This window comes from Miscanthus floridulus, chromosome 7, assembly GCF_019320115.1.
Source record: "Miscanthus floridulus cultivar M001 chromosome 7, ASM1932011v1, whole genome shotgun sequence".
Lineage (NCBI taxonomy): Eukaryota > Viridiplantae > Streptophyta > Magnoliopsida > Poales > Poaceae > Miscanthus > Miscanthus floridulus.
The window spans coordinates 116,024,066-116,038,451 of record NC_089586.1 but is presented as its reverse complement, the minus strand read 5'-3'; the positions used below and the strand labels follow the sequence as shown (position 1 = coordinate 116,038,451).

Below are 14,386 nucleotides of genomic sequence, written 5' to 3'. Positions count from 1 at the left end.
CCGTGAAATGGGGCAACACAAGTCACCGGCTAGTTATGAAAAGAAAAGCTAATCCGTAGGTTTTGCACGTTCTATTGAGCGAACTCGGGAAGATACTTTTCCTATAATAACATCAACAGCAGCACAGTACTATCATTTAGGACATGATTAGACTCAAGCATTATGAACAAGGACCCACGGATCACATGGGCGTTCGGCTGGTCACTTACTGGCTGGTTTAAGTTTGTTTGAGCTTATTCTCTCTCACAGAATATTATTGAATCATCCGAAATTTACTATGCATAGCACCATCTGAACACGCTGAACACTAGCATGTTCGGTTGGCTGGTTCGTATCGTTGCTGGTTCGTGAAGAAGTACTGTTGGCTGGTTTGCGTGAGAGAAAAATATTGTTCCGGCTGAAAATTTACGATCATTTACGACAAACCACAGCCAAACGAACCGGCTGACAGTTGCCCACTCCCACCGCCTGCAGTGAAGCCTTGCCGTATTGGGAATCCTTGTCTTGCTCGTAAACCTGTAGCGCACGCATTATCATTTTAGAGCATCTAAGGTTCTCTATTTACCTTCCTAATCCTTGATTTTTAGAAAAATAAGAAAAAAATCTATCTCCAACAGTTCCTAATCTATTCAACCCCGTTGCGCGTAACTTTACGCGCACGCAGAGTCGCGTGGATCCATCTTTCTAGCGCGGCGTCATCTTGGCGCGCCTACTTTTGCCGCCAATCGCTCCTTCGCACGCTCATCCATCGCTATTTCATTCCTCGTGGAGATAGACGAAGGAAGCCGCTCCTCCATCATTCGGCGTCCAGGAAGAGGATCGACGCCGTCGCAGACATAGGGCTTGCTGCGAGGTACGTTCTCCTCCATCGCTCCTCCATCTTCGGCATCGGCGGTCATGAGCCCGCCACTCCTGCTCTCGACGCTCTCCCCGTGGAGCATCGGCGCCAGCGACACGGCGGACAGGACGACGACGGTGTACGCGAACCACGAAGCCCACCATGGCCAGCCGCCCGTTGATCCGCTCTGACGCGGGCCCGCTAAAGGCCAGTGCATCCCAGAGCCCCAGCGTCGTCTTCGGAGCAGCAGCCGCGGCCTTGGGCGTGTCGGCAACAGCGTCCTCGGTCTGCTGGGAGGCCCTGACGAGCAGCACGCAGGGCTAGGGTGCGACACCAAGCAACGGAGGCGGCGGCGGCGTACGTATGTGAGCACGAAGAGTTCCGCCCGAAAAAGAAAAGAATCACAAAAAAAATTATATAACTATAATTTGACTTTTTAGAAGTGAAATATTAGGAACCGCAAACGACCACATGCCTGCCCCTTAAACAGCACAGCGTGGCGCACTGGAGACGGCGCCGCGGGAGCTCTCGCGCTCGCGGTGGGACGGACGGGTTTTAGTTGGTGACAGGCTAATAGGATAGCGGTCTGGGCTGGCTGGCCGTGGCCGCCGAGCACGGGTTAGTTGCCGTTGCCGTTGCCGTCGTGGGGCGCGTCAACTTTGGCCGGTCCCAACGGCCGCGCGCGATACGGTCAGGTGCGGCGAAGCGGCAGTACGGCATGGGTGATGGGTCGTTCGGTCCGGGCCCGACAGGTGGGGGCCGGCCGGCGCTCCATTGCTCCGTCGCGGAGCAAAGGAACAAAAGGAAAAACCGGCGGTTGGGTCTTGGGTTGGGTCCAGCTCCAGCGCGTGCCCGTGATCTCGTTTTCGTCGAATCTCCTGCTGGCCGAGGTCGATTAGACCGAACACGGGAGGGGAGCAATCGGTCGTTCGTTCTGCAACGTGGAGCAGTATCCGTTTCTTGCCCGCGTGTTCGGCTCCCCTACTCGCCTTCGAAGGTGTTTCATTCACATGTTCGGGCTAAAGTAGAGATTTCTACGATTAGATAGAAGTTACCGTTTGTTAACTCCGGAAAAAACTGGGGTGGACGGTGCACGGAATCACCGATGCGCCCCCTTGCTAGATCGTCGACGCGTGGCCAGGGAAAAGAAATCGACGTGCGTCGTGCAGGCTCCGTGACGCGTAGCGACGTGCAGGCTCTGTAACGCGTGGCCAGTTGTGGCCGAGCCTTGCGTACCGAAGAGATCGGAGCCCAGCTATCGTGGAGGCGCTACTCGCGGCGGCCGCATGATTTGTTTTGCGCCACGCGGCGTGCATCCAAGGTGTGCGCGCACGCAAAGGCCTATGCGCCCGGGGTGTGCATCTAATTTTCTTCCGTTAACTCTAGAGATAAAGATTGCAACTTGTCTTTTAGTCCTGTCTATTTAAGTTTTTGCTCACTTTTAGACTATTAGATTTTAGACTTTTATAAATCAAACAGCTCCAAGACGCCAGAAGCCCGAAAGCTCACTATAGTGAGCGCCTGTCTGTTTGGCTTTCAGAGGTTTTAGCTTTCGAAAAGTTCAAAAGCTCTTAGGAAGCCTAAACAAATAGACCCCAAGTCTTTCCTGTGGTCTATAATATCTAAAGTTCTTCACGTGATATTAACAACTATAGACTAACATCATTGATCATTGAAAAACCAGCGTAGTTTTCTCATGCGAGGGGAATCGACCTACGAAGACATAGAGGGAACATCGCCAAAAAAGCAAAGCACCAGTGCGGAGGTCCACCGAATCACAGGACGAGAAGAAAAAAAAATAAACCGCAAACATGAATGGAATAGCGATGGCGAGGAGTAGGAAGGGGGGATCACCATGTGGTGAAGTTGGGGCGGCGTCGCTAACAGGGGCGGTGACCGGCACGGCGAAGTGGAGCTTCCCATGGTCGCACGTGGGGGGCTAAGGTTTGGCTGCGCGTTCACTTCTCCCCTCCCTATTCGCCACCTGCTGCCACCCCCGTTCACAAGCTCTACTTCCGACACGATGGCTTCGGTGAGGGACTTCGCGGGGGGGGGGGGGGGGGGGGGGGGGGGGGGGGGGGGGAGTGAAGGCCACTACTATTGGATTGGCCCGTCACGGAGGGGTGTCGTGCGCAGAGGACGTAGTGTGTCGCCAAATAGAGATTGCGTAAAAAAAACAAGGCTATATATTCCATTTTCTAAAGAAAAAAAAAGGGGCGGAATGCCGTAATCCCATATTCGGATATTCCCCATCCGCCATCCGGTCCGGTTTGCTCCTTTGCACAGGGTCCAGGCCCGACACCAGAGAAGTGCAGTGGCCACAACCATAACCCAAGATGGCAAGATTCTTCAGAAGCTGATCCGGCACCAAGTGGGCTTCTACCGGGCTCCGAAGCAGTTGGCACTTTCATCAAGCTTGTAGCGCACTTGTGCGGGAAAGAGAAAAAACATACGAGTCCGGCCCGGATATACGTACTACTGTGTGATGGTAGCACTTGCGATAGCGGTAGGCATATGACCTTATCTGCACTATACAGAGGGCCATGTGCGTCGGTACGTACGTACCCTTCCTGGTAGCCCTGGGCATTCGGCGAACCGAACCGAACCGATTCCTCGGTTACCAGGTACATCGGTACCGACCGAATTCGGTTTCGGTTAATTCAGTTCGGTTTCGGTTTCGACCGAACTAACCGAACCAAGGCACAGTGCAGCACAGGGGCAGCGCAGGGACTCCTGCAGGCCGCAGGCGGCCAGGCGCAGCGCAGCAGGGGCAACGGCCGGCAGCCGCGCAGCCACGCAGGGAGAGGGAGGGTGCGCCGGTTCCTTGGTTTTTTTGGTTCCTCGGGTTTTCCGGTTAACCGATGGGAGGAACCGAATTAACCGAACAAAGTTCGGTTCCTACGAAATGAGAACCGAACAGGGAATCAAGATTTCGGTTCTCGATAAATTGGTTCGGTTCTCGATAAAATTTGCCCGGGCTACTTCCTAGGAAGCCGAATTTGCTCATAAGCCATATGTACCTCTCTTCACATCGGCAATTTGCTAAGGTCTCATTTAAATCCAGGGTATAAAGTTTTGGGTGTCATATCGAGTGCTCGGATACTAATAAAAAAACTAGTATATTGCCCGTGCTAACGCTACGGTCGCCTTTAGAAAAAATAAATCATAAAACTAAAATAATTATAAAACTAAAAAATAAATCAAATAATGAAAGAAACACAAATTCACTATCTGCAGAGATTAGTTATTTCTCACTTGAAAAATAGACAAGCCCATACAACACTGTTAAGAAGGATCTTAAATATAAAGTACATAAACAATAATTAGTCTATATATTAGTTTATGTAGGGGGTGCTCTTGGCCTCCTGCACCTCAACTTCTTTGGCTGCCAACCTCTTTTTAATTTCATCTAGGGGCAATTTCTTATTTGGCCCTGGTTTAAAGTTGTCTTTGTTCCTTCGCTCTGAAACAAAATTCCTTACTTATTTGGCCTAACTCGAAGTTTCATTTTTCAACCTGGCCTTACCGTCATCTCCCGCCTCTAACACCATTAAGTGGCACATGAAATGACCAAACTGACCCTGAAACATTATGAGAAACCAAAGGTTATCCAGGCAGCATAACAACATAATTTTGAGCACTTTGAATCTAATTTTCATAACATAAAAATTTGTGTTAAATCAATACGGTACCCTCTGCCAGGCCACTGAAAATGACCGCCTGGCTATAGCACGCTGCTGCCTGGGCTAAATCAATACGGTAATGCACTTTTGTCTTGTTTTTTATTTGCTGTAGTCATTTAATTTTGTTTTTTTTTTGTCTCACCATCAAGATATAAAGGTGTGACCGAAACACCTTCCCATGTTTCCTTATAATATCCGTCCCTTAATTATATGTGTAAATAGTTGTCAAGTAAAATAATAAATTTATTTTTTGTTTTTATATTATTTATTTATAAAAGCAATGATTTATTTTTGCCTTTATTTAATTGTGTCTATTACTCAAATGATATTAAGTAAGGTTATAAACAAAAGAAAACATATTTTCTCCTTTTATTAAACTTCTCAGGCACATGCTTCCAACCAAACGGACTATCTCTCAACTTGCGTGGCGAGGCAGATTTTATTAAAATCTCAGGCAACTTTGAGGCCGTACTTTTTACCAGGCAAGTTATCTAGGCTTCCAACCAAACACGCCCAAACAACATGCCACTAGGCCAGGCAGGAGACTGGATGGAGTTTGCGCAAGGATCCTGGCCTCCTGGGTGGTGGTGGTGGGCTACCTCCATGTGCCACCAGGTCTCGTATTGGCAAGGCTGCAAAGCAGCAACTGCAGCTGATGTTGAGACGGCGCACATGCGCACGTAGCTAGGAGACGAAGTGATGTGTGCCGCGTCCACCCCGCGCCGCGGCAGAGCGGCGCCGTTGCGCCACTGCGTCTGCCCCCGCGCCACCTCCTCGCCGGCTGCTTCCCGTGTGCCGGCACGCGCAAGAGGTTCCGCTGCTTGCCGCACGCTGACCACAGAGACGTCGTCACTCCCGCCGACCATTACGACGGCGGTGGCGCTCCCATCGACTGCGGGAGGTAGCAGCTCAGCCCCATCTCCGTCCTGGGCCTGCAATTTGATGACGAATCTTCAGCGTATGCACTCCTATGGCAGGGAGCGACGGAATCGACAGCTTGCGTCAGGCACGGGCGTGAGTCACGTGATTAGCGGCGACTTAGCGTCGGGCGCGGGCGCGTGTGGCCGAGGAGGTTGACACAAGCGATCTTGGCCCTCCCTCCGATCTGAGGAGGCTCGGTGGTGGAGATCCAGGACGGGGTGAATATGCAGAGCACGTCGTCGGCCGCAGCCGTGTTACGTGCGACGGTCGAGGTCGCGCTCACTCTGGATTTTTTTTTAATTTTAACCTTTTTTTTAATATAATTTTAAATCTAACACTGACGATTTTTTTTAAAACTAACACTTTTGGCCGCGCTTATTGCCCTGGCGCGGCCAAATGCCTGTGCCGCGCCCTGCATGGTGGCGCGGCATAGGGCTGACATGGCGTGGTGCGGCCGGGGGGCCACTGACGTGGCCGGTCCTGCCGCGCCACCGACCCTGGCGCGGCTGGACCAAACATACCGCACGAGCAGCCACACCACCTGGCCGCTGCGCCCGCCGCCGGTCCGGGCTACCTGGATGGTAGAATCGAAACGCGTCGCGCCAGTATATTGTTGAGTTTTTTCACGGCCGAATAGAGAATTTGATAAGCCAATGATTAGTTTTTCGTCTTTCATAATACGGTTATGCACCATTTTAACTAATCAATTACGAAAAATTGCCACCGGTGTCCAGATACACCGGGACTGTCGGTTCCCGAACGCAGGGTAATTAATCTCGCCGGCAGTGCTGTCGTGGCTCAACGAAACGAATAAGAAGCAAGTTGACAAGCTGTCACATAACATATTCATTGATTTGACATAAGTTTGACATAAAATAACCAAATAACCCCACAAGCTTCGGATGTCAATATTCGTTTGACCAAAACAAACTAAGACCCAGGAGTGTAAGGATCCCTCGAACGTCTCTGTCTCTTCGGATTTGTTGGCAACACATTGAGAGTGTAGCCAACGTCGGTATGGTCGCGTCGACGGTGCATACGGCTCGTACCCTACAGGTATATGATACGCACGATTACTTATAATTCTTTATGATCGTTAGTTCATGGAGCTTACATACTAAAACAAACTATCTTTGTTAGTACCTGTGAGGCTTCGTGGGTGCCAAATGGGGCACCACTTAGCTGAGACATGCCGATCTCGTCCTACGGCCATTCGTCCCTCTGGTCGTGCTGTCCGCGGAAGCCTAGGGGTTCGTCGTCGTCGTCATCGTCGTCCTCCTCGTCCTCGGTTGTAGGGTCCTTCCCAGCGCTAAGATGTGGTGGTGTACGCACCGCGAAAGTGGCACCCTGCGTCATCGCCTGAGAAGAGCCGGCTCGTGTCCTCAAAGAGACGGAAGACGTGCCACCCGACCGCGCGGGGAGTGGCGGTTCCTCATAAGGGGTGTCCATGTAGCTCAACTTCTGAGCTAGGTTCCTGCAGCTCTTCTTCACCTTCTGCATAAATAGACGTTAAAGTTAGTTCATTAGCCAAACGCATATACAATAAAGAAATATTTTCGGAACGGACAAGTTTATGTTTACCTCCACAAAAGCCGCGAGAACGCCTGACACCTGTCCTCTAGACTCGTGAAGCCGGAGCGCTGCTTCGTTGGATAGCCTTGACAATTATTAAGGGGCCTCCCTGTACTTGCGTCACGTATTCCCTCTAACTAACTGTGCTTCCATCTAGATATACAGAGCTGTAGGGAGTGTATCATACCCGTTCCATTGCTGCATTGAATACGATAACGAATTAGCAACAAATAATCTCATCATATCTAACTGCCTAGAAGAATATAATGAACCGAAGTACTTACCGGTAAACCATTATTAAGGGGCCTCCCAACAGGCAATCGTTCCTAACACCAAACCTGAAGTAGGTAGGAGCAACCCCCAAGGTTCGCATGTCCTGAGGTGCGACGGCAGACAATGCATAGCTGTCGATACGTCCATGCCAGGACTACGCTGCCCTAGCTGTACCCCGCTATGTTCTTCCACGGCTGGCGAAGTATGTCAAGAAAGATCCAGCTGATGGTGTTGCCCAAGGCATCTGAGAAGAGGAAAGCACCAAGAAAGTGCCAGAGCCACACTCGAGCGAACCTATCGATCTGTGCCTCCTCAGCTTGTGGGTCCAAGTACTCAAAGCGCTCTGTGATCCAGGACGACGAAACACCGGAACTTTTCCTGTAATTGATCAAAGAAAATAAGACCCGATGCCAGCTGTAAAGCAATGCAAGTATTAAATAGGCTTGAATTTCTCACTTATTTTTCTTGGAAGCCTCGTCGTCCGGTGGAAGAAAACCAGTAAACTGAGCCACCAGCTCCCTTCAGTGATCGTTGTCAACTATCCCTGTCACTGGAAGTCCCCCCAACCGAAGGCCTAAAATAGCCTTCACGTCCTGCAATATCAAGATCATCTCGCCACAAGGTGGAACGTGTGGGTATTAGGCCTCCACCTGTTATAAGAATAGAACGACTATTAGTTGCCTCCAATTTGTTACAAGAAAGTTTACATACAAAGAATGCACTCGCACCTGTCTACAGCTGCAGTAAGTAGTGCTGGGTCAAGGGGCGAAAGACCGTGGTTGACAACACGGACAAGCTCGAGGAAGCTAGCATGCCGTATGTACGGCGTATAACGCTCGTCCCGCTGATGCGCCCTGCTGTGAGTGCAGGGCCTCAAAGTAGGCAAGGACACCTCTGCGTCGTTGTCACTCAAGATATGTGCTTGGTGCTGGTCGTCGTACTTCACCTCCAGAATAGGGTACAACGGGTGCTGCATGGGAGGGGTCATCCTGTTACAAATTGATAAAAAAAGCGTTAAAGTATTCAAATTAACAAAATTTAAATTAATATTATGTAGCATTGCAAAATTCGAACTACTTGTAATGCAATATAAAAGCATATGTATATATCGGCACAAGGCTAGGATAAACAAGCGAGCAAAAGAGGTAAAGCCCGATGGTCATGTGCTATGGACGTGGATAGGGGCTAGAGATCGTAAAATAAACACCAACCAAGAAGCGAGGGAGCGAGTTATGCTCAGCGTTACGGCCACGGTAGGATTAACCCACGATCGAAACGTTCGAATGAATTACGATCCATCGACCGGCTCGCTACAATCCCTAACTAAATAACTAACTACAAACTAAATAATAAATACCTAATCAATCACAAACTAAATATCCTAAAACAATAATAATCACAAACTAAATAATAAATACCTAAAATCTAAAAACTACCTACGTAAATCACAAACTAATTATCCTAATACAATAATAATCAAAATAACTTTAAATCAAGAGAGAGGTACCTTAGGAGCGGGCGGCCTTGACGCGTCGGCGTTCGTGGCGCGGCCGGCGAGGGTACTGCGAGGCGCGGGCGGCCGCGGCTGGCGGGAGTGGCCGGCCAGGGCGCGGGCGGGCGCAACGTGGGCAGGCACGGCCGCGTGCGGGCGCTGGAGGCGTGCGCTGGGCGGCGGCTGGCTGGCGGCGTGCGCGGGCGAGCAGGGGTGCGTGTGGACGAGGGGCTCGCGCGCTATATTTATTTGGCCCTGCCGCGCCATGGATCAGGGCGCGGTAGTGCCGCGCCAAGATCGGGGGCGCGGTAGTGCCGCGCCAAGATTGGTGGCGCGGCAGAGCCCTGCCCCGTCAGCGGTCAGCGGTCCGGGTCGTCAGCCCTCTGCCGCGTCACCATGCATGGCGCGACACAGGCTTTTGGTCGCGCCACGAAAATAGGCGCGGCCAAAAGTGTTAGTTTTTTTAAAAAAATCCGACAGTGTTAGATTTAAAATTATATTAAAAAACAGTTAAAATTAAAAAAAATCGAACTTGGGCGGCCTCCTGCTCCTGAGTTCCACCGGCCATGGAGGAGGGGAGGTACCGACTGCGGCGGCCATCGCGCTCGCTTGGTCCAGGTCCCCCGCTGCCGCGTCTCCTGGCCTTTACGTCACTGGCAGCGTCCCCTCCGGAAACGACGCGGCGATGCCTCGGAGCTCGGAGCCGTACCCGTAAGATGAAGCGACGTGCACGGGTTCTCGAGGCTGGCGTCCACGGCGACTATGCGATTTGATGGGCGGCGAAAAGAAAAGAAAAGATGGAAAGGGTGCCACCAATTTGGGAGTGCATTTGATTTTGCATGTAGCAAATTTGGGAGGGGCGCTGATTTGGTTTTGCGACGGCAATTTTGTTTCCACCTGATTGTGCGTTGAAGCCTGGAAGGTGGAGAGATCCAAATAACATTCGTCGTTGGATCGAGTTGAAGCCCGTGAGAGAGGATTAGGAGCCATAGATTTTAATGATGTTAAAATATTGGGTGCAATTTTATTAGTGCGCAATGATTGGCCTCGTCGTCGGATCGAGTTGAAGCCTGTGAGAGAGGATTATGAGCCATAGATTTTAATGATGTTAAAATCTTGGGTGCAATTTTATTGGTGCGCAATGATTGGCCTCCTTAGCGGGGGACGCATTATTTGGTGTAACTAAAATAGTTTAGATTGGTCCCTTATAGTAGAGATAAATGACAGAGTTCGTCAGTAATCCGCGAAGTGAATTTATTAAGCATAATTAATCCGTCATTAGCATGTGTTATCGTAGCACCACATTGTCAAATCATTGACTAATTACACTTAAAAAAATTCATCTCGCAAATTAGTCGTAAACTATGCAATTAGTTATTTTTTAGTCTATATTTAGTACTCCATGCATGTGTCCAAACATTCGATAGGAAAGAGAGTAAACTTTAGGGGAGGAACTAAACAAGGTCTAAACTTTTGGGGAAGTCAATATTTTTTACTTTTGACCGATTATATATAATAGAATATTAATATTTATAATACATAATTAGTATCAACAGATAGATCATTGAATATACTTTCATAATAAATTTATTTGGAGACATAAATGTTGCACGTATTTTCTATAAACCTATTTAAAGTTGAGAAAATTTGAGAAGCAGACGAGTATTAATTACATACACTGTATATGCTGATCTGCATCTGCATGCATGTGTTCACGACCTAGTCAGGTACTGTATACTACTGTGCTTCAGAGTTCACATGGTCTCTCTCGCCCGTTACGTTGTTTTCTTTCTCATCCATCAAGATCGCTCCACTATGTCCGGTGCTGAAAACGACGCAGACGGCTCTCCCGCGATCATCATGTCGTTGCCATTCCAGGCGGCGGAAGAGAAGAGGACTGCAGACTGCTCGCCTCTCAGCTCTCCTTTATACGGAGTATGGCTTTGGGCATGTTTAGTTCTCCCAATTTCAGAATTTGACACTATACAAAAAGAAAATTTCCCGTCACATCAAACTTGTGGTATATGCATGGAGTACTAAATGTTGACGAAATAAAAAACTAATTATACAGTTTGGTTGTACTTTGTAAGGCGAACGTTTTGAGCCTAATTAGACAACGATTGGACAATTATTACCAAATAAAAACAAAACAGTACTATAGCTACAGTACCAGCAGAAACTCCGGCGGCGCCGATTCGATGCCCATCTAAACATGGCCTTTATTTGCAAAAAAAACACGAAAAGGGCAGTCCTGACTCACAAGTCACAAGTGGCATCAGCGATCTGACTGGCGAATTGAATCGCCTCCGGTTAGCCGTTCGGTTCGGTGACTGCCAATCCGCCATCATCATGGATCAATCAGACGGGATTTCATGGATGGACCCGGCGATCTGTTGGGCTCAATTCTGTCCGGACGCGACCGGAAAAGGAAAACCAACCGCGAGACCGCGACAGCGCATCCTCTCTGACGCCTGCCCACGCCCGCGCATCCTCTCCTGACTCCTCTGTGCCAGCCACGGGAAACGAAGCAGTTTGCAGCTGCGCATTTCCGCGGCGACGACGACGGGCGACGGCTCTCCATGCCATGCATGGTCGGTCCAGGAGCAGGCATGCATTCACTGAGCAGGCAAGCATCCGCAGCGGCAACACGTACGACTGTACCGTATGAGTTCTCACGTCTCGCGAGGACGGAGCTTTGAAATCCATGCGGATGCGCTAAAGGCAGGCGACGGCACGCGGCGCCGGTGTCAGCCCTCAGCCAGCCGGGACGATTAATCCGCGGCAGCGACAGGCACTGGCGGGGGTGAAAAGACCCTGTTTCTGTTTGGCACTTGGCAGGCCGCGCAATTGTGTTGTGCATGCCTGCGAGAGCGAGAGAGCCGCACAGTGGCAACGGCAAGAGCACGCAGGGAGCATCATCAGGACAGGAGAAAACAGTGAACAATCTGGGTCTCCACTCATCAGTGCAATGCATGCAGGCACAAGGCAGCACTTTTAAAATGAAAAATATTCAGCCTGTTCGCTTGTTGGTTTCAGTCAGCCCAAACCAGCCAGCCAACAGTGTTTTCCTCTCACAGCAAACCAGCACCAGCCAGCTCAAACCAGCCTAGAAACCAACCAGCGAACATGCCGATTGATTGATAAGAGTAGGTGCACACATACATCAAGCCTTTGATCGTCTTGTCTAGTAGCAGCTCATGCCATATCTCTCCTTATGGTATACTGGATGAATGAATTTGAAAGAAATAGGAAAAACATACGAACTGTATATAATTGTAGTAGATAAAGAAATGTGAGCACAACACGACACGAAAGTCACACCACGAAACGAGTGTAGTACGTGTATACAACGCCCCGGACCGACACACAACACACGTATCCCTTCCCCGGGCGCACATGTAACGGGAGCCTGGCCCGACCCCGCCTCCTTTATGACGACCACCCCGCCGCCTTGAGCCCTTGTTGACACGACAAGTCCTCTCCATCGATCCCAGGTTCCAACCTACTAGTTCACGAGCACAGCCAATCACTGTTCCAACGGTTCGTTTTGATCTCCCTCCACAAAGCACGAACCAAATGTAGCAGCAGGTGCAATGGCGACTGGGCGAGGAGGAAGGAAAACGGAAGGGAAGATGACACGAAACTGCAGGAGCTGGAGGGCAGGAATGGCTGTACGTACGGTACGCAAGGGGTCGGTCGTTGCGTGCTCAGTGCTTGAGCACGTCGGGAATGTGGACGGGGTACCGGTGGATGCAGTTGGCCCACGGCCCGTCGGCGTTGGCGGCGGGGCGGATGCACTCCCAGGCGGCGCTGTTGCACTTGAAGCCGGAGCCGAAGCCGATCATCCAGACGCGGTCGCCCCTGCGCATGCGGCCCTTGGCCTCGATGTAGGCGAGCTCGTACCAGAGGGAGCTGCTGGAGGTGTTGCCGAACCGGTGCAGCGTCATCCGCGACGCCTCCACCTGCTCGTCCGACAGCGTGAGGCTGCGCTGGAGCTCGTCGATCACGGCGCGCCCGCCCGCGTGGATGCAGAAGTGCTCGAACGCCGTGCGGAAGTCCGGGATGTAGGGCTTGATCCGGTTGTTGAGCACCTTGCGCGCGATGAAGGACAGCGCGAACAGCAGCTGCTCCGACGCCGGCAGCACCAACGGGCCCATCGCCGTGATGTTCGCCTTCAGCGCGTCGCCCGCGATGTTCATCAGGTCCTTGGACAGGTTGATGCCCACGTTGCCCCGGTCGTCCTCCTCCTGGTACACGCAGTGGTACGCGCTGTCCGAGGCGCCGCGCAGCGTGCGCACCACGTGCGCCAGGCGGAACCGCGCGCCGGCGCCGTCCGTCGACAGCAGCGCCGCGGCGCCGCCCATGCGGAACAGGCAGTTGGGGAGCAGCATCGCGCGCTCCTTGCCCATGTAGTAGTTCGGGGTGATGGTCTCCGTGGACACCACCAGCGCGCGCGCGCCCCGCGGCGCCACCTGCAGCAGGTTCCGGGCCAGCTCCACGGAGATGAGCCCCGCGCTGCACCCCATCCCGGCGAGGTGCACGTTGCGCACGTCCTTGCGGAGCCCGTACCGGTGCATGATCATGTCCGTGAAGGACGGCGTCGGCGCGAACAGGCTGCAGTTCACCACCAGGATGTCGATGTCCTGCGGGGAGACGCCCGTCTTGGCGAGCAGGTCGTCGATGGCGGAGAAGATGACGAGCTCGGCCTCGGCGCGGGAGGACTCGAGGTCACGCGACGGCGGGATGTAGTGCTGCGCGTACGGCAGGCACGTCTCCTCCCCGAGCCCCGAACGCTCCAGCAGGCGCGTCATGAACCGGACGCTGCGCTCGTCGAAGCCCGGCCACACGCGGGAGTGCTCCAGGAACGTCGCGAACGGGACGCGGCAGTTGGGGTTGGTGCGGAAGCACGCGTAGTCCACCAGGTACACCGCGCGGGGCCGGAGCATGAGGTACAGCACCGTGGCCGCGGCCGGCAGGAACGCGCACAGGAACATGTGCGCCGGCCGGAGCGCGAGGGCCCGGGCCAGGATCTCCTCGGGTCCGAGCGACGCCGCCCTGAGCAGGACCGCGGCGGCGAGCGGCACGGCCACGATGGCCAGGATGTTGTTCACCACCAGCTGGTACAGAGGCTTCAGCCGCCTGAGCTGCGCCGAGGAGCCCATGGACATGGTGGTGCGCGAACCCCGAGGCGGTGGTCGCGTCGCGTTGTGCGTTGGGGCCTGGCCTGTCGGGTGTGTCCGGGCTAGGTTCAGGGCGTGGTGGGCTAGTGAGCACTGAGTGATTACTACTGAAGCGAGACGAGGAGAGGCAGGGAGAATTTAAAGCGGTCGAACGGCCTACAGCATGATGGAATCACTCGTCAGACATGATGGAATCACTCGTCAGAGGGCGCACAAAAGAGACCAGTGAGACAGCAACCATGACGAGCACGGTAGCTGGGCACCACATGTCAGCTATACTGGATCAAACCCAGCATCATCATCAAAACTCAGGAGTGAAGGACAGGTCAATGTATGTGCGCCTCTACACGTACGGGCCCGGCCTGGCGAGGAGCTGAGGATGACGAACGAAACCCATTTTTCGTTAAATAAAAAAGAAGAAGAAGAA

General features: G+C 52.2%; 1 protein-coding gene across 1 annotated transcript; it reads right to left on the bottom strand.

Moving 5' to 3' along the window:
- Positions 1–11,779: 11,779 nt before the first annotated feature.
- On the bottom strand, positions 11,780–14,075 carry LOC136467672 (3-ketoacyl-CoA synthase 5-like). Its single transcript, XM_066466436.1, has one exon. It carries the CDS (start codon positions 13,945–13,947, stop codon positions 12,487–12,489), a length of 1,461 nt encoding a protein of 486 aa, XP_066322533.1. The 5' UTR covers positions 13,948–14,075; the 3' UTR covers positions 11,780–12,486.
- Positions 14,076–14,386: the final 311 nt, after the last annotated feature.

Excerpts from the sequence above, each read along its gene's own strand:
- LOC136467672 (XM_066466436.1), bottom strand. The coding sequence starts at position 13,947 with ATGTCCATGGGCTCCTCGGCGCAGCTCAGGCGGCTGAAGCCTCTGTAC.